Raw genomic sequence first — 21,306 nt, 5'->3', positions numbered from 1 at the left:
AAAATGAATTTAATTTTTTAAGAAATTTATATATATATAGAATTAATTATTTCTATAATAAAGGATAGATAAATACTTATGACTAAATTTTAATTTACTATATATTTTAAACTATAATAGTAATACGCCCAAATAAATCATTATTCATATTATTGGTTTATTAGATTAATTTTAAATTAGTTATATATTAATTATAAAATTAGTAATTATCGATTGTTTTGTAAATTTAATATTATTTAATCACATATCACATACAATATCATATATAATATGATATACAATATTATATACAATATTATATACAATATTACGTATATAATTATATAATATAATTAGCGTAATATACTACCTTTAGCAGAATTTTTAAGTATAAAATCCCTCTTGGAATTTCATTTTTAAATTTAAACCTTCTCCTCTTTTCTTCCTATATTAACTTTATTTCGATTCCGGTACGTATAATATCTTTCTTAAATTCTTTTCAGATTTTTCCTAGAAATCTTTCAGATTTTTTTTACTTTAATTTAAAAATACTAATATTTAATAATACTAATCCAATACTAATTAAAGACCAATTAGAATTATAGCCCCTAACTATTCTAAATATAATACTTATTAATATTGTATTACTTTAAAAAAGCATTTAAAGAATTTCCTTCCTTTTACCTTTAATAATATAAATTTAATTCATTATTAATCTACAACTAATTTAAAACTAATTCTTAACCTATTTTAAAATAGTGAGGTCTAAATTGCTACTAACAAACTCTTTTACCATTTTAAAAAGCCCGGTAGCACTATATACACCGACGTTGTAAATTATATTTATTTATAATTTATTAATTACTAATCCCTAATTAATATTATACTAATTTCTTTTTTTTCCTTTTTTTTAATATAAGTAGAACTTAATTTCCAATTTACGCAAGTATATAACAAAGTATAAACTACTTAATAAAACCAAAATTATTATTAAAAGTAATAGCGTTAGTAGCCCCTCTTTAAAAGAGAATTAGGAATTTATTAATAAATAATTAATTATAAACTAATCCCTAACTTATTCGAAATTAATTTAAAATAGACTACTACATTCATTTAATAAAATTTATTGATAATAAGAACGACGAATCCGAATTAATTCGGGCGCTAATTTAACCCTAGCCCCTCCTTCCTACCAGAAGAAAGGAAAGGCTTTAGCGAAGAAGCGTATTATAAATAAAAATAACAAAAGTAGCAATAAAAACAATAAAGATAATAAAATAGTTCATTCTCTAAAGAAGAAAGTAAAAACTTCTTCTACCCATTAATTAATTTAGAATAAAAATAGTATAGTAAATAATCTAAATTTGTTTAAAACTAATTACAAATTAATATAGAATTTAATTTAGATTTAACTTTCGTACTATTAAGTAAGGAAGGCCTTTATTAAAAACGTCCTTAATAAATTTATAATTAAGGATATAAAGGTTTAGAAGTATCTGGGTTGTACTAAATTTAGTATTTTATATAAGATTTTTAACCTATTTTAAATTCATTTAAAATTAATATAGAACCAATTTAGGCCCTAGAATTAAGCGTCCTCTTAAAGACGAAGAAAAGGAATACAAGATATAAAAACATTTCCCTTTTAAGCCGGAGGTTAAAGATAACTTTAGTACTCGTTTAATAATGAACGTTACTAAAAAATAAATTATTAATACTTCCTTAAAATTAAAATTAATTACAAATTTATTTAAATGTAATCCTAAATCAATTATTATAATTTAATATTTAATTATAACCGGTTAAATCCTTTAATATATTAATTCTATATTATATTTGTAGTTATTAGTAAATTTCATATTCTACTATATAATACTAATGAATTTTTAAATATAAATTTAATAATATAGTAATATTTAATTGGAAAGATTAATTCGGAACCCGTTAAGGACTAAGAAAGGACTAATTTAAGACTAATTCTATTAAATATTATTTATAAAATTTTATGAAATATATAATTAATTATAATTATTCTTTAAAATAAAGTAAAAAAGTATATAATTATATAATTTGGTATAAAAAGGTTTAAGTTTTTAAATTTTTTATAAATTATATTCTTTAATTTTAATAAATTAAAGAAATTCAATTTATATAACCCTACCTATTATTTAAAGAATACTAATATCTATTATTATATTATATATTATATTGAAATAAATTATATTATATTTATTATTATTATTAATATTATTATTAAATTTTATTAATTTAATCATATTAATTATAATCTAATTCTAATTTAAATTCTATTATAATATATTAATTTACATAATTTCATTTACATCCTATAAACTACCCTAATTATATATATTCTTATTATTTCCTTTATATAATAAAAACAAATTATATTTTATATTTAATAATACCCTCGCTATATAAAAATTAATAAAGAAGAGAAAATTTAATTTTTAAATTATTATTTTAAATTTAATAATAAAAATATTTATATATATATATATATATATATCCAATAGTATTTAAATTCTATAAATAATATATTATTAGTCAAAAATCCGTCAAGAATTATTTTAAAATTTATTTTATACTAATACTAGAAAAGGATATTAAAATTATTGAGAGTTACCTCTCTATATAATCCTATATTAGTAAAAAATCAAACTTAATTAAAAAGGTGAAATATAAATAAGTTTTAAGAAAGTAAATATTTATAGTAAATTCTACCTCTTTTTAATTAAATAAAAATCCCTTCCTACTAAATAATTCGGGAGTAATAATACTAATTCGCAACCGTTTCCGAACAAACTTTACTTCTCTTTAATTAAATAATTCGGGGGTAATAATACTAATTCGTAACTATTTCCAAATAAACTCTACCTCTCTTCAATTAAATAATTCGGGGGTAATAATATTAATTTATAATAAATTCCGAATACGTTCTACCTTTCTCTAATTAAATAAAGATTCCTCCCCTTAATTAAATAGCTCGGGGGTAACAATATTAGTTCGTAACTATTTCCGAATAAACTTTACCTCCCTTTAATTAAATAGTTCGGGGGTAATAATATTAATTTATAATAAATTCTAAATAGGTTTTACTTTTCCTTAATTAAATAGAGGTTTTTCCTTTTAATTGAATAATTTAAGGGTAATAATATTAATTTATAATAGATTCCGAATTAATATATCCTCCCCTTAATTAAATAATTCGGGGGTAATAGTATTAATTTATAACCGATTCCGAATTAATACTTCCTCTACAAAAATAAGTAACTAATTATATATTTCTCTAAGGAAAAATAAACTGTTAGAAATATTATCGTTGATACTTTTTACTATTTTGTTATAATTAAAGGGATATCCGGACCTTAAATTATAATTAATATAGAAGTAATTAGAAATTAATTCTAAACGGAATTATAATTACCTTTTATTAATTTATAAAAGTAATAAAGAGGATAAAACTCTATTATCCTTTACTTCTACATATTCCTTTACTCTTTACACTTTTAAAACTCTTACTTCTACTAATCATTTTAAGACTTTTTACCACTTTTATTATTATTTTGTAAATAGTAATTTCTTTATTTCCTTCTTAATAATTATAATTTTGCCAATAAGAAAATTATTATAGTATTTAATAAACTAAAAATAAAAGGTTATAAGGAATTAGTTCCAAACTTATTTATAATTAATTATAATTTAATTACACACTTTTAATTTCTTAGCGAACTTCGATATCTAATTTAAACCCCTTCCTTATAACACTATTTTTATTAACGCTATTTTAGGAAGCAATTTTATAGAATTTATTTCTTTTATCGCAATACCGCCTAATATACTTCAAAAGAGTACTTCAGTTATAAAATTATTATTAAACCAATTCGTAATTAATTATAAACTCGTTCGGGAATATTAAATATAATTATTTACTATATTAATATATAAATCTTCACCAATTCGAATTCGGTAATATACTTAACCTAAATAAATAATCAACTTTCCGTCCTAAAAATCTTATATTAGAATTAGTTCCGAATTTATTATAAATTAAATATAAGTTATTATTTACTTCATTTTAATTAAATAGTAAAAGCCCTTTTAATCTTTTATTATTATAATGTTTAAAAGTATTTAACAATTAATATATTAGCGCTATAATACATTAGAGGTAAACGAATTATGAATAAATTCTATATTTATTTTAGGTAAAAGTAGAAGAGGATTAAAGATAGAAAAAGAAAATAAATATTAAAATAAAAATTAATTTTAATCAATTTAGGAATTTATTCGAAATTTATACCTTTCTTTAATTATTTCTCTTATTTACTAATTAAAATACTCGTCGTCGTTTAAAATTAATTTATTAACAATTATACTTATTAATTATTATAACTAATAATTATATTTAAAACGTAAATTGATACGGGATAAATTCGGTATTAATTCGGCATCGATTATAAACTTTTAGTCCTATTATAGTCTAAATAATAATATTAATTACAATTAGTTGGCCATTTATACATTGTATTAAATTAATTTAAAATCGGTATTAGTTGCGAGATTTCTAATAAATAATTAAAATAATATAATGTATTTAGTTTTGAATTGATTCTAAATTAAATATTTAATCCGATTAGTTATTTATTATAGTATATAATTAGGTTAGTTTTAATTGGGTTATAAATATAGTAAATAGTTAAAATAATATAATAATTTAAATTTAATATTAATAACAAGTAATATATATATACGGAATGGATTTTGAATTAGTCTTTAAATACTTTATTAATAAAGACGTAAACTAATTCTAGATAAGTTCGTAATTAATTTTAATTAATAATAATAAATTAGTAGCGAATTAACTCTTAAACAATTTCTTTTATATAAAATAAATTTAATAAATATATTAATCTTTATTAATTTAATTCCTATATAATTTTAAATTGTAATAATAGCTTAAGAATTATTTAATTCCGAAATAATTTCTTTATATTACATCTAATTAAATATAATTTTAAATTTCAATATTAATTAATAAGTAGTTCTTAAAAAAGCTTTTAGATAAAATTTTTGTAAAATTTCAATAGGTAGACTCATTCTGAATTAGTTCGCATTTAATTTCAAACTAATTTTTCAAAATTAATACTAATATAAAATAGGCGCTTATTTATTATTTTTAATAATCTAAAAATAAACGAATATAAATTAATAACTTTTATAACTATTATTTACGAACTTATTTATAATTAATTCTAAACTAGTCCTATATAAACGATACTAATTTTAAATAGGTAATTACTATAATTTCCCTAACATTAATTATTATTAAACAAGTATAATATAAATTTATATTTCTATATACGTTATAGTACTCCGATTAAGGGCTGAGGTCTATCTTGGCGCGTCTTGGCGCCCTCTTAGCGCTCCGATTGAGGGCCGAGGTCAAGGGCATGTGTGAGGTGAGCTAGTAACTCGTTGGGTCCAGGCACCACCTGCACCGACTAGACAGGTGGGGCAGTTGGTGATGCAAATCTGACCAATGAAAATTCGAGCGCTACATTTAAGGTTTATGGAAACTGTAACACTTTTTTCAGGCCTTCTCCTCGCCGTTGACTGTTTACACTGAGGATTTATATCACGACTATAACAACTAGAAAGTGGTAGAAACTCACGGGTTTTTGCTGGTTATTATCTGAAAGTGATCAAGTTCAACGACGCCGCCACTTCTCATCAGAATCGTCAACAAACATTTTGGCAAAACTCTCGACGACTCATCTCACTCGCTATCCATAACGGACGATTACACCCAACAAAAGTCGGTCCTTTCATCAATAAGCAAACATGCCTATCGTTTGTAAGTGTAAATCCACACGCAAAGACTAGGACACCAGAACTAACGCCCACCACAGTCTGCCCATTCTGCGCCAACCTCCTCATCCTCTCCCGAGCGGACACGGGTGGCAACAGGCTCGAGTGCAGAACCTGCCCTTACGAACACCCCATCGACAAGCCCATCTACTCCCGCAAGAACTTCCCGCGCAAGGAGAAGGAAGACGTGTTTGGTGGTCCAGGCGCATGGGACAATGCACAAAAGGGCAAGGTCCAGTGTGACAGCGGAACTTGCAATGGAAACGAGGCGGCCTTCTTCCAGGTCCAGATTCGCAGTGCTGATGAGCCGATGACGACGTTCTACAAGGTAAGACTGGAACTACGGATATGTGGGAAGGAGTAAGAAAAGCTAACATGATATTGTAGTGTATGACTTGCGGGCACCGGTGGAGAGACAATAACTAGAATAAGACAGGTTCATCACAGCTCTGGTCGGATCATCAATACATGGTATTGGGGGCATTGCTTGGCGTTGGGGCATTTTTGTTTTTGTGTTATTGCTTGTGAGGTATCCTTCATCAGAATCAACTTGGTCTGCCAAAGGTTACTTCCTACTCGTTTCCGTCCATGGTATCATTCTAGCCGCACAAGTTATGCCGTGCTTGGAAAACTCTCTCGGTGCCAGTCGATCCCGGCCTTCATGCCCTCTACCCTGAGACGCTCGACCAAGTCTGGGCTGATGATGTCCTGCCTGAACTTCTCCTGCTGCAGCAACTGCAGGTTCTTGAAGGTAGGCCCAGGGTAGGTGATATACTTGAGGTAAGGTGGGCGGCTCCAGTACTGGAGATAGTCGAGATAGGCGATAAAGGCAGGATTGCTGAGTAGCTTCCTGGAAGCGAGATGATTCAGATACAGCGGGTTGCCAAGTGCTTGAACAAACTAAGTATTATGTTAACATGGTGTACGTAGGATCAGGGAGTTCACGAAGCATACCTCCAGTTCAAGTTCGAAACGTGTGTATCCTCCATACTTGGGCTCCTCATCTGCCCCTGACCCCGGAGGCGCAGGTGGCTCCCTTGCTGAACTGTTGACTGACATGGGATCGGACGCCATAATATGAAAAATTGGTGTCTGGTACTGCCAGGCTGAAAATGAGGTGAACAAGGATGTGCCTCTAGATACTCGCGCGCCTCGTCGTTAACTGAATGTGAAGGGTAGTACAAGTAGATGTAAGCAGTAGATGCGTACGGTACCCGATGTGTTGATGGTCTTTGTGTTGAATGAGAGTGAGTGAAGGGAAGCGAGACTCTATTGTTGCACTAACAATTTCTAGAGAGCCGCCCGGATGTGACGAAATAGCGGGGCAAACAAACGGAGATGGCTCTTTCCCTGCACGAAAATTAGCGGGTAACCGCTATAAATACCCATTTCAGCCCTGCAACTTGTGGCTGCAGGGACAATCAACAACCCACCTGGACAACAACAACAACAACAACAACAACAACAACAACAAACTGTGGGACCCCGTGAGGCCGCTTCCGTCATTTCATCTGCGATTGGACACCTCAACACCAAGGGAACCCAACATCTCACGTCGAAGAAGACGTTGTCTCTTCTTTCTCGAGGCTACAACAACAGCCAAAGCTCGGTGTCAGTACTTTCTACACTGCAAGAGATTACGACAAATAGAGGCGCATGATTATCGCGAGTCGACTTGGATATCACCATGGCTTCTCCTGAAGCTCCCGCCGTCAACGCGACGGGCGCTACCTCAACTCCGGTTCCAGATGCTACACCATATGCTTTTCACTGGGAGATGCTCCTTAGGCCAGAAGTTCTTTTGTTCGATGCCCAGATTATCTTCGGCGCCTTGACCGTAATATGGCTTGGTGCTCATGGTTCCCTCCGCCGACCTCCCTCCGCTGCCCCAGCAGAGTCCGAAGACAAGGACAAGAAGAAGAAGTCAAAGGAAGACGAGCAGTTTACCGAAGGATTGACTGCCTCTGATGCCATCATGTTTCCCATTCTGGCCGGCGCTGTTCTCATTGGGCTCTACTATCTGTTAGAGTGGCTCAAGGATCCCAATCTGTTGAACAAGATACTTCGAGGTTACATGTCCGTCGCTGGCATCGCCGGCCTCGGCAAGCTGTCCGGGGACGCCTTGGAGATTCTTACCAGCTTTATTTTCCCAAGTGTATGGTCAGATCGCAGCAACAGACTCTACTACGTCGATCCGGAACGCCGCTCTCAGGTACTGGTTGACCCAACGACGAACCAGGCCATGATCACCGACAAGAAGTCGCCTTTCCCCGGTGTCTTTTCCAGGGTACCACTGCCTACCGGAATCAACAGACTTGCCTGGGAGATCCGGCACCTGTTTACGGAAAAGTGGACAGTCCGTCTTGCGGCTCATGGCGTCGGCTCCTTCAAGTCGCAGATCAAGTTCAACCATCTACTTGGATTCTTGGTCTCGATCGCAATAACTACTGCCTATCACCTTGTTGAATGGCATGTCCTTTCCAACATTCTTGGAGCTGCCATGTGCTACGCTGCTTTCGGCATGCTCTCCCCCACGTCTTTCGGTATAGGTACAGCTGTTCTTTGGGGCCTCTTCTTCTATGACATCGTCATGGTGTTCTACACGTATGTTTCCACCTATCCTTCAGCAAAGACAGTCAACCAGATACTAACCCGCTTTCTACAGTCCATTCATGATCACTGTTGCTAAAAAGGTTGACGCCCCAATCAAGCTCGTCTTCAAGAGTTCTTCCGGCTTCAGCATGCTCGGACTTGGGGACATTGTCGTGCCTGGCTTGCTCATGGCGCTCGCCCTTCGCTTCGACTTGTACATGTTTTACAAGAGGCAAATCCAATATCAGCCTATTGATGCATCTTCGGAGCAGGCCTCATCCACTGATCAAGCAGCTACTGCCATGACCGAGACGCAATTCCGACGAACCAAAGCACCGTTCGTGGTATCCGAAGGCCAATGGGGCAACCGCTTCTGGACCACCAAGCTGGGCAACCTGATGCCAAACCCAGCATGTGGCGCGGTCAGAGCCGCAACCGCCTTTCCCAAGCCTTACTTTTACGCTTCGGTAGCGGGTTATGCCTTGGGCATGGTTTTCACCTTGACAATGCTTCAGGTGTTCAACCACGGACAGCCCGCGTTGTTGTACCTGGTCCCTTGCGTTACCGGGTCCGTCTGGCTGACCGGTCTGGTTCGTAGGGAGCTTAAGGATGTGTGGGGTTATACAGAGGATGGGAGCTTGGACACAAAGGACGTTGTTGTTACCTTGGATACCAATGGTGATGAGGTCAGGAAGCCAGCCGCAGACAAGGATGAAAAGGAGTCTAAGGATGGCGTTAAGAGCGAGAAGGAGACCGAGAAGAAGGAAGAAGAGACATCTGGCGAGTACGATGTCGTGCTATTCTCCATCAAGGCTCCCAGACCTAAGCCTCCGAAGACAGATTAGTTTTTTTAGTTTTCGAGGTACTGTGTATATAGGACTTCAGGACGCATTGGATGTTACGTGGTACGTAGAGCGTACGGGGTTTGAATCGAAGAATAGATAAAAGGTAGAACTTGCGTACCACTTAGCGTCATCATTGATAAAGCGTTTACATTCCTCCTCAGAGCAGCTATCAAGATCATAGTTGGACTCATTTGGAACATGAACATTGACAGCAGCAAGAAAAAGAAATGAAAAAAGAAGGGTCATACGAGCGCTCGAACCCACGACCGTCACCCCCTCCTCTCCCCATCCATTCCGCCATCTCCGAAGAGGGTACAAAAATATACTTTCAAAAAAAAAAACACCAACAACCGCTCAATCAAGCAGCACACATCGGTTAACCGTCTCAACAACACCCTAACATTTTTATTCTTTGTAGCTTGTGATTACCTTCTTCTGTCCCTGCAAATCCCAACAGATCCTTACTTGTAAAAAAGTGGACGCGGTCTAACGATCTGGAACGCTCTTTGGGTTACTTGAATGTACATCATCGTTCCCGAACCGACAAGTATCTTTTTCGGGGGTCGGGAGGTTTGAGGTGTTGCGACGGGACGGTAGACCGTTGCGCTAGGTATCCGACCGAGTGGTTGTTGGTGGTAGTGGGTGCCGATTAGGAAGCTCATATTGGATGGGATGGGATGAAAGGTTGGTGTTTGCTGGTTAGTACCCCGTCAGTCAGTGCTGCAACTGGGAAAGGATCGTTTGGATGTTGGGTGTTTCTGGAGTTTCTGTTGTGAGACACGGGACTTGATGGCATACTGGGTAGTTGTATATTCCTGTTGTAAACTGGGTTTCATCCGTCCTCACAACTGTCTGTTACATATCACTTATGTAGATCACATCACGTATCTCACTTGCTGTTCTCTCCTTAACCTGATCGACACCATACTACAAGATCTTGTACCTCCCTATATAACGAACTGGCGGTGTTCGAACACCCACTCTCCGGCAAGAACATCAGCAGCATCTACATACGACCATAGGCACTTGGAAAACTCGGGATCCCGTCTGATCTCCCATCGATAAGCCAGTAACCGCCAGGCTAGTAGTCGGATCGGTGACGACCGGCGAATAACCTGGTGTTGTATGTCTTTTTGCTGCAAGGTCCTTCTATGTTTGATGTTTTGCCTCTTGCTCCTTCCATTGGGGTGAAGTGTGGTTCTGATGAGACTGGAAAGAACGGGCCGACGGGCACCTACCTTAAAACAAGACAACCGTTCATGCGGATAAGTTCAGAAACTTGGTTGTTCTTGCGCCCGCTGTATTGAGTGTCTAAGTTGATGATGGAAAGTAAATAAAAATCCGCTATGCCGCAAAGGAAACAATAACGCCGTCTAAAACCATCTTCCCCTAAACCGCCCGAGGTTTTCAAAGTGGTATCAAAAACGACCCATCCTCCTGCATATACTCCTTCACACCGTACCGATCCGATTGAAGCCTGTTCCATCTCAGTGTCAGCAGGAACTTTGCCCCCATAAATCGTGCGAGCAACGGAAGGACAAGCTCAGGAGTGACTTACGCCCACTCAGTATACCCCGTAGTCATGATCGTACAACTCTCAATGAACCTCTCCACATCGTTGCGGACTTTTGAGTCCTCCTTCATGATCTTGAACAAGAGGTCTCCGGCCGCGCTCTCGAACCGCTCGCGAGACCTTTCGAGTTCTTGGAGGACTTCTGAGACGACGGTGTTCAGGTCTTGACCTGTTTCGTTCATTGTGATGGGGATGAGGCTGTAGAGGCTTGAGTTCTTTGTGGATGTTAGTCTTGCAGAACTGAAGAAGGTGACGGACGAGGGGGAAACTTGGAACTTACGATTTCTTTCTTGAGAGATATCAAATCATTTACCCTGCCAGCTCTTGTCAGTTTCTGTCTCTCTGTGCTTTAAGGAAAAAGAAGTACTCAATAATCACCAAGAAACACTCCGACACAACTCCGCCCAAATAGTCCTCATCTCCTCCAAATCATGAATCTCCTGAGGGATCTCGACGTCGATCATAAACCTGTCCCACAATTCCTTTCGTCAGCACCACCAGAATTCCACTTTCCTTGCATCTCATGTTAACGAAAAAGAAGAATAACTCACTCAGCAAGCGCAAAATACGTCCCCCCACTCGAACTCCCCAGTCTATTCCCCGTATACTCCTCCACGCTCGGCAACAACGTCATCTCCCCCTTTCGACCAGTATACCTCTCCTCCACCGCACAAGCCCCAATATACAGCTCCATCTCACCCATGAACCTCTTGAGCTGTTGTTCCGACCAACTTTCTTTTACGGCTCTCGCAGGTTCCGCAAAAAGCTGCGATGGCTTGGTAGGTGGTGGGACTATTTGGTGCCGTTTAGATGGGTGGAAAAAAGAAAAACCGAGAAGGTGGCGGACGTATTCGAGCTCGCGGTAGGCGAGCGTTTGCGTGTTGCTGGATTCCATCTCGTCGTCCCAGAGACAGGACCAGAGGGCGTAGTGGGTTATGGTGCGGAGGCGGGGGAGGGGGGAGGTTGGGAATGTTCTGTTGTTGTTGACCTTTGTTAGTTATTATTGCTTTTTCTAGAAAAATGGGGAGTGAAGAAGGGAGGTAGGTAGGTAGGTAGGTAGAGGTAAAAGAAAACTCACAAGCAAACAAAACCTGGGAAATCGCTCTTCCTAATCTTCGCCCTAACTTTGGCGTCCGGAAACAGCCTCGCCATCTCCTCTTCGAACCAAAGCGTCAGCTCGTCAAGTAGAGGGTTAACGGCCTTGGTCCAACCGGGAAAGAGATTCCGCATGTTGGGCAGACGGAGGGTATGCCCTTTGAGTTTGGAGGTGAGGTCGTCCATGTTATTGACGTTTGCTGGTGGTGGGAGGATTGCGCTGGGCATTTCTGATTCTTTCTTTTCTAATAACGACGATGATGATGGTGATAATGAGGATTGGTCAAGTAAATCCAGGTTGTTGTTATACTCTCAGAAAAAAAACCTTGACGATGGAGATGATTAGGAATGCGGGATCGAGGTCGATATATCTTTATTTTTATCCATGTCAGATATAGCTCCCTCTTTCAAGCCTCCCTCCCCTTCCGGGCCTGGCCTCCCCAGAATTATCCACGATCCAACCGCTCCCATCATCATTCATCCACTCCTCCAGCTGTCCCTCCTTTCCCCAAGCGAGGATCTCCTACCGCTGCCGCATGATGGGCCCGTTCACCTACGTAAACCCCTGGTCTAGCTCGTCGAGGAAGAGATCGGTTTGCCCGACGTCTTGGATCGCGGGCGAGTGCAAGTTCTGGTACGAGCGCACGGCGAACATCCGGTCCTTATCGGGCTCCATATCTGAGTCAGACTCTTCAGAATACGAAGAGACGGAGTTGGTGCCGCGGATGAGACTGAGGCAGATGCGCGCGTTGCGCTTGCCCGATTGCTTTTCTGGGTTGGTCGAATCCACACCAAAAACCACTTCATGTCCCCGTCAGCCACAGAAGATAGGCGAAATGATTATCTTTCGACATTCGACATTGTGCATCCAGTCCGGTATCGTCGAACGGACAAGAGTACGAGAGAGAGAGAGGGAGTGAGACCGGCCGGCCTCTCCGAACCGAACGAACTATTGTTCTAGTGTAGTGGCCATGTTGCTGACGTGAGAGTAGTATCCCAGCTTTAGACTTTTGACTGAGCTGAGTCTTGCATATAGATACTATACGACCCACAAGCTGAAACTCTAATCTTGGGAAACCACGAGGTCATGGAGATTTTTCCTTGTTCGCTGTCTGGCTGTCCGCGATACCCCAGCGGTGTAGTGGATGGTTTTCACATGTTTGGTATTGGCCAGCACCTTATCGTCGACCTTCGTGGACCCTGGCATCATGGTCCAAAAATGTAGGACGGGCATTTGATAGAAACCCTTCTAGAACGCCACAATTCGATTTAGGTGTTTTCCAAAACCGAAACTATTGAAGGCCTAACCGTTGTTGTCCAACCGTTGAAGTCCGTTGAAGTGACATGTCGTTCGATTCTGATCAGAAGCGAATCGATAGCGCCATTCTGTCGATCTGCCGAAGAGCCTATCCCGGAGCCGCCAAAAGGACTGAATGCCAAACCCACAGTAGGGTAGCAACCTCCTTCTGGGGTCGTTGTTCGTTCTGGGACTAGTATCAGAGCTGAGGGAAGAGGCTGAGTGCTGTGTGCGAGAGTTTCGGGCTCTTTTATCGTGCGTTGGGAGTCTAGACCTCGGAGGCCGCTGGCAGTACACACATCGTAGTGGATGAGTCGCCCGGGCAATGACCGGGAGATGGATGGAGGGAGGGAGGCCTGTGGAGGAGAATAGACCAAGGAAAAGCTTATAATCGGTTACCTGCCTCAGGACCATATCGTCCAGAAAATCATCGAGTATTTGCGGTTGGAGAGAACATCAGACATCGAATATCTAGTCAAGGAAAGAGACGTTCACCAGCTTCCCAACCATGGGATGGTATATGAACTTCGCTTCTTCATTCTCCAGCAGCAGCAGCAGCCTAATATATACAACGATGCCAGGCCAGCCACACCTTTCATCATAAACCGGGGGAAGACAACAACAATGTGGGCGCAAAAACAAGCAAGGGAATCAAATCCAGTTTTCGACATGCCCAGCTAAACTCCGTATGAACCGCATATAAACCAAGGTGAAAGATAAAACTGTATGTGAGGAAACGTTGACCAATCATGACCCAAAAATTCGCTAAATTGTAAAAACCTTGGTGAAAAAACGTGCGACAAGTGTCACGCGCGGCAGACAATACTTGGGGGTATCATCAGACCCAACAAGGCTTACTCATTTACATGGTGGGAATACCCTCGTACTCGGCGTAGCCAAGGGCAAGGTTCATGTTCTCTGTTGATCTGGTTAGCAGAGGCACTCTTTTAAACTGGAGAGTATAGTAAACTTACGCAGGCACTGGGTAGCGGCACCCTTGAGGAGGTTGTCAATGGTAGCGCAGATGACGACGCGGCGGCCGGACTTGTCAACCTCAAAACCACCAATCTCAACACCGTGCTTGCCGCCGATGTTCTTAACGGAAGGAGCCTCGCCAACGACCTTGACGAGCTTCTCGCCAGCATAGCGGTCCTGGTAGAGTTGACGGATGTCACGGGAAGTCATGCTCTTGTTGAGGGGGATGGAGATGGTGTGGTGGATACCGCGGAACCAGACAGCGACGTGGGGCATGAAGGCAATCTCGGCACCGAGCTGGGCGCTGACCTCACGCTCGTGAATGTGGCCAGTCAAGCTGTAGGGGATGATGTTGTTGGTGAGGTTCTCGACATCGTTCTTGGGAGAAGGCTTGGTGCCAGCACCAGAGTAGCCAGAGACACCGAAGACGTGGGGCATGCCACCGAGGTGGGGAACCAGGGGAGAAATACCGAGCTGGGCGGCAGTAGCGTAGCAGCCGGGGTTGGCGATCTGAGTAGCCTGGATGATGTTGCTGCGCTGGACAAGCTCAGGGAGACCGTAGGTCCACTTGTTGTCAAAGCGGTAATCGGCAGAAAGATCGATAATGACGCTCTTGTGGCCGGAGGCCTTGCGACCCTCCCATACGGCCTCAACGAAGGGCTTGCAGACACCGTTGGGCAGAGCCATGACCCAGCAGTCAATCTCGCCACGCTTCTCCATATCACGGACATCCTCAGGGCTGAGGTTCTCGTAGATAACCTCCTGCTTGTTGTAGCCCTCGAGCTTCTTGCCAGCGAGCTCACGAGAGGAGACGTGGTGGAGCTCCATGTTGGGGTGGGAGTCGATGAGGCGGATCAGCTCCTGGCCGGTGTAACCACGAGCACCGATGAGGGCAACGCGGGCGGGACGGTCCATGGAAGCGTTCTGCTTGCCGACAGGGGGGTTGGGGTTGGTCTGGGTAAGGTAGCCCCTGCGGTTGGAGATGCTGAACTTAGGAAGGGCAGGGCGGCGAGCGAGAGTGGAGTAGCCGCGAACCTGCTGGGCAGCGGGCTTGCTGGCAGCCTGGCGAAGACGAGACTCGAGGTTGGAGTTGCCAAGCATGGCGCGGCCGTTCTCGGTGAAGTCCTTCATGAGCTTGACAATCTCTTCGCCGTTCTCAATGCCATACCAGAACATGACATCACCCTGGCGAGTGATGCTGCCGTCGGCCTTGTCGAAGAACCAGCCAAGGTTCTCATCGTCCTCCTTAACGGTCCAGACGAGGGAGGGGTGTTCCTTCTTGAGGGCAGTGAAGATGTTGTCAGCGACGTTGGTCAACCATCCAGACTTGGTAATAGTAAGAGTGGCAAGGGTGGCCTGACGACCCTCGCTGGCGGGAAGGACGATGGCAAGGGCGTTCATGGAGCTGTCGAAGTAGGCCTTGAAGGGGTTCTCCTTGAGGAAGTCGAGGTACTTCTCAACGGTCTCTTTGGCATCGGGGCCCTCGCGATCGCGGATGAGGACAGACTTGAGAGCCTCAAGGTCCTTGAACTCGGAAAGGCTGGTGGCGGCCTGGAGCTTGCTGCCACGGCGGACAAGAGTACCGGCACCGGAGTCGGTGAAAAGCTCCTTCTGGAGCTCCTCGGGGTGGATGATGGCAACGCTGGTAGTGCGGGGAAGAGTGTCGAGGAGCTCCTTGATCTCCTTGATCTTGAGGCGGGTGCCATACTTGACCCAGGCCTGGGACATGAGGTGCTCGTACTCCTCATCGAGGTTGATGGCGGAGATCTTCTCGCCACCAGCGTCGAAGAGACCACCCTTCTCGGAGAGGTAGACAACCTTGAGGGGCTCAAGGGCACGGGCAAGCTCAGCAGCGGCGACATCAGCGTTGACGTTAAGAATCTGGCCGTCGTCGGTCTCAGCCATGGAGGTGAGGATGGGGAGATAGCCGTTGCTAATGGCAGTCTCGATGGCCTGCTTGTTAACGCCGGTGACATCACCGACAAGACCCCACTTCTCCTTGTCCAGGTAGTCGGCGCGGAACATGCCAGTGGTGAGGGGCTGGGCATGGACACCCATCTCCTCGAGCTTGTTGACGAGCTTGAGGTTCTCCTGGAGGAAGAGATCGCGGGCAACACGGAGGGTCTTGGCATCGGTCACACGGATACCCTCCTCGAACTGGGGCTCAATACCAGCATCCTCGAGGAGCCTGTTGAGCTGGGGACCAGCGCCATGGACAATGACGGGGTAGAGGCCGACAGTGTAGAGGAACTTGAGGGCGGCGCAAAGCTCGTCGAGGTAGTCGGTCAAGATAGCGCCGCCGACCTTGATAACGGCGAAACGCTGGGACGAGACCGAGGTGAAGAGAGAGAGGTACTGCTGGACCTCGCGCTTGGAACCGACCGAGGACAGGGTCTGGACGATCATGCCCCGGGTGGTAAGATCGGTCGAGCGAGCGGCCGAGGTAGAGATCTGACGGCGAGCGGCGGCAGCGCGGGGGAGAGCACGAGCACTCTTGGGAACCCGGCGAACCACGCGACGGGCTCCGGCCCGGAGGGCAACAGCGCAAGCGGAGTACATGTTGAAAGATTTGTTTGTTTCAGCGGCTCGTTAACTCGAGGAGACTATCGAAGCGATCGGTCGACCGGTAATGCGCTCGTCGGAGGGTAGGTATGACGGGCGGGCTGGCGACTCGGATGGTGTTGTACCAAGGAGTGACTAATAGGCTGGCTGCTCTGGATCGCAACTAGAAGAATAAAAAAACTCAATTGTCTGGTTAATTGGCGCGCAAATCACCAACCATTGACAGGCAAGGAACTGAAGAAAACAACGGAGAGGAGAGGAGAGGACCCTAAGCTGACTCCCGAACCCCTTGCCAAAGATCAATGGGTTTGGTATGATGACTGGTGTTCGGGAAGAAGGAGCCGGCGTTCGGAGTTCAATGTTTTTTTATTTTGCAGTGACCTGGTTGCAGTCATCGGCCCAATTCCCATATGCGGGCCTGGCGGGCGAGGGCTGCCCTGGCACTTTTGGCCAAGTCCAGTCCCCCGCCGTCAAGTGTGGAGGAGGGGCAACTGAGAAAAAAAATTGCAACCACAACCGAAACCGCTCAGGGGGGTTGGTGAGGGGATGATGGTACGTACCTGTAGATCGAGATGTTGAAAATGGCTACAATATCATCACATCAAGTGTCGACAATTTTGAGTCGAAGAGAAGAACATGAAGACAAGTAGCACCGAGGACAACCCTGGCAACCCCCTGGTTATCTTTACACTCAGCAGCGTTGACATGATCTTATCAGATGAAAAGATGGCCGCTATTTGTTTACCCCATCCTCCCCCATTTCTCCTCCACATGTTGGTCAACGAAACCGCAGTGTCTCCAGCGTCACAAAGCCAATGCCAAAAAGACATTGGATGCAAGTGACACATTTGTGAACATCCACTGCTGAGTGCTGACATAAAGAAATGACACTTTTGCATATAGCTTTACGCGATATCATTACTTTGTTTTACCTCTCTCTCTGTCCCAAGAGAATGCAAACAAAAAAAAAAAAAAAAAAAACTCTCAAGGTGCACAGTTCGGAGTCACACCGAGGCTCCATCGTATGATGCACCTTGGGACGCATTTCAGGCATTTCACAGTCCATGCCATGGCCCGGGTGCAATGAGTGGACCTGCATCAACGACACCTGCATGGCAGCCGTTGCTCCGGCGTCGCCCCCGTCACCCCGTCCCCGCACCCGGCGAGGTTGCCATCCAGTGCCGACCTCCAAACAAAGCATGCTCTGTAAGTGAGCGATGGGGAAAGGTAGAATTACTATTAGTAGGTGGATGGGTCATAATACCGTCTTGATTAGCCGTTCAAGAGTCGAGAAAAAGAAGAACGCCTCCTCGCCTTTCATCTCATAGATACAGGGTGTGTGTGGTATAAGCGACGAACCTTTCCGCGCCGCCTCTAACAGGTCGTGTTGTTTCCGGGCATCAGTCGAAGAAGTCGTCACCAAGACCAAAGCCAGAGCCATCTCAACCAGCGAGGAGACCATGATAGAACCGCGGCGATAAAAAGTAAGAAAAAAAGCAACCCAAATACTCAATCCCAGTGAAGCACTATTTCCGTTCCCTGCGAATGCTGAAAAGCAAGCCAAATCCAGCTTCGTGCACTTCCTGACAACGTTTCTGTTTCACTCATCATAACCAAATCATTCACAAGCAGCTTAGCGCGTAGCAACGACTAGAAAGAGCCATGTCAGCAGACAGTTCTCAGTACACAAGGTTACGGTCAAAGCCAAACATACCTGCTGGGACAATGATGATTACGAGCAAGATGATGATGCCCACAATCAAGCAGATGCGCATCTTCATGTCCTGTTGCAATCAGTCAGTCAATGGAAAAGCCCTTCCGTACAGCGCAAGCAGCGAATAGTTCATACCTTCCACCACATCTTCTTGCGGACCTGGTTGGCACCACGACGGAAGCCCTGTGCACTAATGGCGAGGTCATCGGTCTTGGTTTGAAGGGCATCGATCCTTTCACCACGCTGAGAGACCTTGTTGATGTTCTCGCGCATCACTCCGACGGTGTCATCGATTTGCTATACTTCCGTCAGCAAAATTCTTAGAAAGGGCCGCAGCATGGGCACAGAGGCACAACGATCCGACTCTAATGCGATGCAATCCGTATCCGTCTGCTTGTCCCAAAATGCCGAATTCTCCATGTAGTAGTTGGGTATGGTCCATGGCCAAACATTTCCGGAGCTTTGTGCTTTGACCGCCATATCCGGAGGAGACCGGGGGCGCAAACCAGTCTTCCGCCCAAGTGCTCGTCCGGATGTTGTTGGGAGCAAGCCGATCGCGTGTTAATGCCATGCAATCCATCAAAAATCCAACAGATCCATCGATCCCGCCCACATGCACCACCTTGGCCATCACGTTCCCTCCCCGAGACGACTGTCAAACGCTAGGCGCGGTATTGTTGACGAATTCTTGCGATTGTTTGACCTCGCGGAAATCAAGCAGACGGACGGACCCAGCATTCCAGGGGTATCGTTCGTTTCCACATTGCCAAAAAGTGACATTTAAAGGGGGAAACAACCCACCTGTTGCAGTCTGGCGGTTCCCGCGTTGTTGCCAGCACCTTGTTGCCCGGCGCCCTGCTGGCCGGCAGGGATATAAGGGTCGTACGGAGCGTCGGACATTGTGTTGGAGGGTGGCTGAATACGAAATAGATCGGGTGTTGTCGATTGAGCTTGAAGCGCGAGCTCAGAAAAAGGAGGATGTGATGGTGTTGTTGGTGTGTCGCGGGTTACGTTGCGAAAAGGATCGTGATTTCGCAGGACGTTGTAGGGAGGGGAGGTCGGGTTGTTGGAATGCAGAAGGTTGGCAATCGGGAAGGCTGGTGAGGTGGTCTGGAGGTTGCAAGACGTTTGGGTTTGCGGAGGAGGGCGCAGGAACGAGGTCAGAGGACAGCCGGGCGGTTTGAACTCAAGTGACGCCAGCAAAGAAGAGGGCTAGGGTACGAGAGTGATTAACGGCATTCATTGCGAACTTCTTGCGCTGCTGTTAGGACTCAAGGTACCCAAGCACGAGCCACAATCCCTTTTACCTCTATCGTTTCCAAGGAAGCCCCACCGACACCCAGGAACCCAAAGATCTGCATTGACGCCAACAATTGTTTCCCATGCGAACCTCTTGTTATCAGGGGCCTGGCCTACGTTCGAGAATTTTGCGCTTTGTTCTTCTTGGCTTCTATTGAGACGCAAAAGGAGACGTGGCTCGGTAGCTACCGCTTTGTGTTTTTTGCTTATGTTTAGAGTTGTCTTATGTCCACTGCATTCTCTTTCAACTCACTCCGCTTCCACTTGGGCTGACGGGAACAGTGAACTGAGTACTCAGCCCACCAACAAGCACTCAGCCAGCCCCTCCATCAGCTTCACCCCTCAGTGGCTATGCAGCTTCTGGTGACGAAACACTCCAAAAAATAGTATAGACTGAATCGTAAAGACGAGGCATGAAAAAATAATAGGCCTAAGTACGTCTATAATTAGGGATATATATTATATCTGTAAAGGATTTCGACGGGGGAGAAGTTATATAATTATATCGTTCGAATATTTATAAATCTTAAAATTTTACAAAGTTTACTATTTTAATTATTTACATTTATAACTTTCTTAAAATAATTCTAAATTACGTAATTGTATATCTTAATTATACTTACGGATATTTAGGATTAGATTAGGGCGATAATAGCGCTAATCCTTCGATATTTTATTACTTTAACGAATTTCCTCGAAGTAAACGCCGATCCTGGGTCAAAATAAAAAGTACTTAGAAGGATTCCAATTTAATTCAATTATCGGTCTACATTTTCGATCGTCTCCTTTACATTCGTAGATTTTACTAGGAAGGCCTAATCATATCGAAACAAATAATTAATAATAATAAAATATATTTAAAACTAAATTTTAATTTTAGGAATAGACTAATATAATTTATACTAATAATTTAAAAGAGAATTAATATATTAATCGATTAGAGAAATATTTTTAATCGTAAAGAATTATATTTAATACACTTTATATATCCTTTTAAATAGTCTATAATATTTTTCAGTATATAAGGCTACTAAATTTATTAAATCAACTTTTTCCTTATTATAAATAGGCTAAAATATCTTTTATAATTATTTATATTTTTTTAAAGTTTATAAAATTTAATTACTAAATAGATATTTTACCTAATTACTATTATACCGACAGTATAGGTTATTATTAAAGAATTTAAAAATTTCGTATTATTTTTCATTTTCCAACGATTATATTTATTAGAGGCTTCCTTACCTAAAATTGAGAATATTACAATTTAATTATACTACGGCAATTCTAAGCATTATTTTTTTTATAAAGGATAAATCCTTTACCTTAACTTTTATTTATTTAAACAGGATAACGTACACCCTCAAATTAAATTTAGAAATAAAGTTATTAAATTAGAAAAGTTTAAATAAATACAACGGGGGTATTAAATATAAGAATTTCTTATTAGAAGTAAAAATATTCGTAGAAAGATAATTCACAATTG

At 41.9% G+C, this 21,306-nt stretch overlaps 6 protein-coding genes across 6 annotated transcripts; 2 read left to right on the top strand and 4 right to left on the bottom strand.

Annotated features, from left to right (window-relative positions):
- Positions 1 to 5,841: 5,841 nt before the first annotated feature.
- On the top strand, positions 5,842 to 6,294 carry B0H65DRAFT_505201 (putative DNA-directed RNA polymerase III subunit C11; the record flags this gene model as incomplete). Its single annotated transcript, XM_062827972.1, has 3 exons — positions 5,842 to 5,854; positions 5,910 to 6,196; positions 6,256 to 6,294. The coding sequence occupies 3 exons, from the start codon at positions 5,842 to 5,844 to the stop codon at positions 6,292 to 6,294; spliced, it is 339 nt and encodes a 112-aa protein (XP_062686650.1).
- Positions 6,295 to 6,480: 186 nt separating this feature from the next.
- On the bottom strand, positions 6,481 to 6,942 carry B0H65DRAFT_505214 (mediator of RNA polymerase II transcription subunit 31; the record flags this gene model as incomplete). The annotated part of the gene is made up of 2 exons (XM_062827973.1): positions 6,481 to 6,768; positions 6,823 to 6,942. 2 exons carry the CDS (start codon positions 6,940 to 6,942, stop codon positions 6,481 to 6,483), a joined length of 408 nt encoding a protein of 135 aa, XP_062686649.1.
- Positions 6,943 to 7,305: 363 nt separating this feature from the next.
- On the top strand, positions 7,306 to 9,509 carry B0H65DRAFT_451406 (signal peptide peptidase-domain-containing protein). The gene is made up of 2 exons (XM_062826050.1): positions 7,306 to 8,472; positions 8,534 to 9,509. The coding sequence occupies exons 1-2, from the start codon at positions 7,556 to 7,558 to the stop codon at positions 9,303 to 9,305; spliced, it is 1,689 nt and encodes a 562-aa protein (XP_062686648.1). The 5' UTR covers positions 7,306 to 7,555; the 3' UTR covers positions 9,306 to 9,509.
- Positions 9,510 to 10,575: 1,066 nt separating this feature from the next.
- B0H65DRAFT_451405 (isoprenoid synthase domain-containing protein) lies at positions 10,576 to 12,540 on the bottom strand. The gene is made up of 6 exons (XM_062826049.1): positions 11,957 to 12,540; positions 11,430 to 11,852; positions 11,257 to 11,346; positions 11,159 to 11,192; positions 10,864 to 11,093; positions 10,576 to 10,782 (listed from the first exon to the last, which is right to left on the bottom strand). Exons 1-6 carry the CDS (start codon positions 12,199 to 12,201, stop codon positions 10,713 to 10,715), a joined length of 1,092 nt encoding a protein of 363 aa, XP_062686647.1. The 5' UTR covers positions 12,202 to 12,540; the 3' UTR covers positions 10,576 to 10,712.
- Positions 12,541 to 14,036: 1,496 nt separating this feature from the next.
- On the bottom strand, positions 14,037 to 16,905 carry B0H65DRAFT_41845 (arg-6 protein, mitochondrial precursor). The gene is made up of 2 exons (XM_062824143.1): positions 14,245 to 16,905; positions 14,037 to 14,188 (listed from the first exon to the last, which is right to left on the bottom strand). Exons 1-2 carry the CDS (start codon positions 16,802 to 16,804, stop codon positions 14,133 to 14,135), a joined length of 2,616 nt encoding a protein of 871 aa, XP_062686646.1. The 5' UTR covers positions 16,805 to 16,905; the 3' UTR covers positions 14,037 to 14,132.
- Positions 16,906 to 18,354: 1,449 nt separating this feature from the next.
- B0H65DRAFT_41819 (synaptobrevin-domain-containing protein) lies at positions 18,355 to 19,724 on the bottom strand. Its single transcript, XM_062824131.1, has 4 exons — positions 19,323 to 19,724; positions 18,657 to 18,818; positions 18,522 to 18,591; positions 18,355 to 18,457 (listed from the first exon to the last, which is right to left on the bottom strand). Exons 1-4 carry the CDS (start codon positions 19,419 to 19,421, stop codon positions 18,441 to 18,443), a joined length of 348 nt encoding a protein of 115 aa, XP_062686645.1. The 5' UTR covers positions 19,422 to 19,724; the 3' UTR covers positions 18,355 to 18,440.
- Between the last annotated feature and the right edge of the window lie 1,582 nt (positions 19,725 to 21,306).

The sequence above is a fragment of the Neurospora tetraspora genome (assembly GCF_033439725.1).
Source record: "Neurospora tetraspora strain CBS 560.94 chromosome Unknown B0H65scaffold_1, whole genome shotgun sequence".
In the NCBI taxonomy this organism is placed as follows: domain Eukaryota; kingdom Fungi; phylum Ascomycota; class Sordariomycetes; order Sordariales; family Sordariaceae; genus Neurospora; species Neurospora tetraspora.
The sequence above is the reverse complement of the archived record's forward strand: the minus strand, read 5'-3'. Positions and strand labels throughout refer to the sequence as shown.

Coding starts and splice junctions, on each gene's coding strand:
- B0H65DRAFT_41819 (XM_062824131.1), bottom strand. CDS start 19,421: ATGTCCGACGCTCCGTACGACCCTTATATCCCTGCCGGCCAGCAGGGC. Junction 18,819..19,322: donor GAACCGCCAGACTGCAACAG/GTGGGTTGTTTC, acceptor ACGGAAGTATAG/CAAATCGATGACACCGTCGG. Junction 18,592..18,656: donor GCAAGAAGATGTGGTGGAAG/GTATGAACTATT, acceptor TGATTGCAACAG/GACATGAAGATGCGCATCTG.
- B0H65DRAFT_41845 (XM_062824143.1), bottom strand. CDS start 16,804: ATGTACTCCGCTTGCGCTGTTGCCCTCCGGGCCGGAGCCCGTCGCGTG. Junction 14,189..14,244: donor TGCCGCTACCCAGTGCCTGC/GTAAGTTTACTA, acceptor CCAGATCAACAG/AGAACATGAACCTTGCCCTT.
- B0H65DRAFT_451405 (XM_062826049.1), bottom strand. CDS start 12,201: ATGCCCAGCGCAATCCTCCCACCACCAGCAAACGTCAATAACATGGAC. Junction 11,347..11,429: donor ACGTATTTTGCGCTTGCTGA/GTGAGTTATTCT, acceptor ATTGTGGGACAG/GTTTATGATCGACGTCGAGA. Junction 11,094..11,158: donor TATCTCTCAAGAAAGAAATC/GTAAGTTCCAAG, acceptor ACATCCACAAAG/AACTCAAGCCTCTACAGCCT.
- B0H65DRAFT_451406 (XM_062826050.1), top strand. CDS start 7,556: ATGGCTTCTCCTGAAGCTCCCGCCGTCAACGCGACGGGCGCTACCTCA. Junction 8,473..8,533: donor ATCGTCATGGTGTTCTACAC/GTATGTTTCCAC, acceptor CGCTTTCTACAG/TCCATTCATGATCACTGTTG.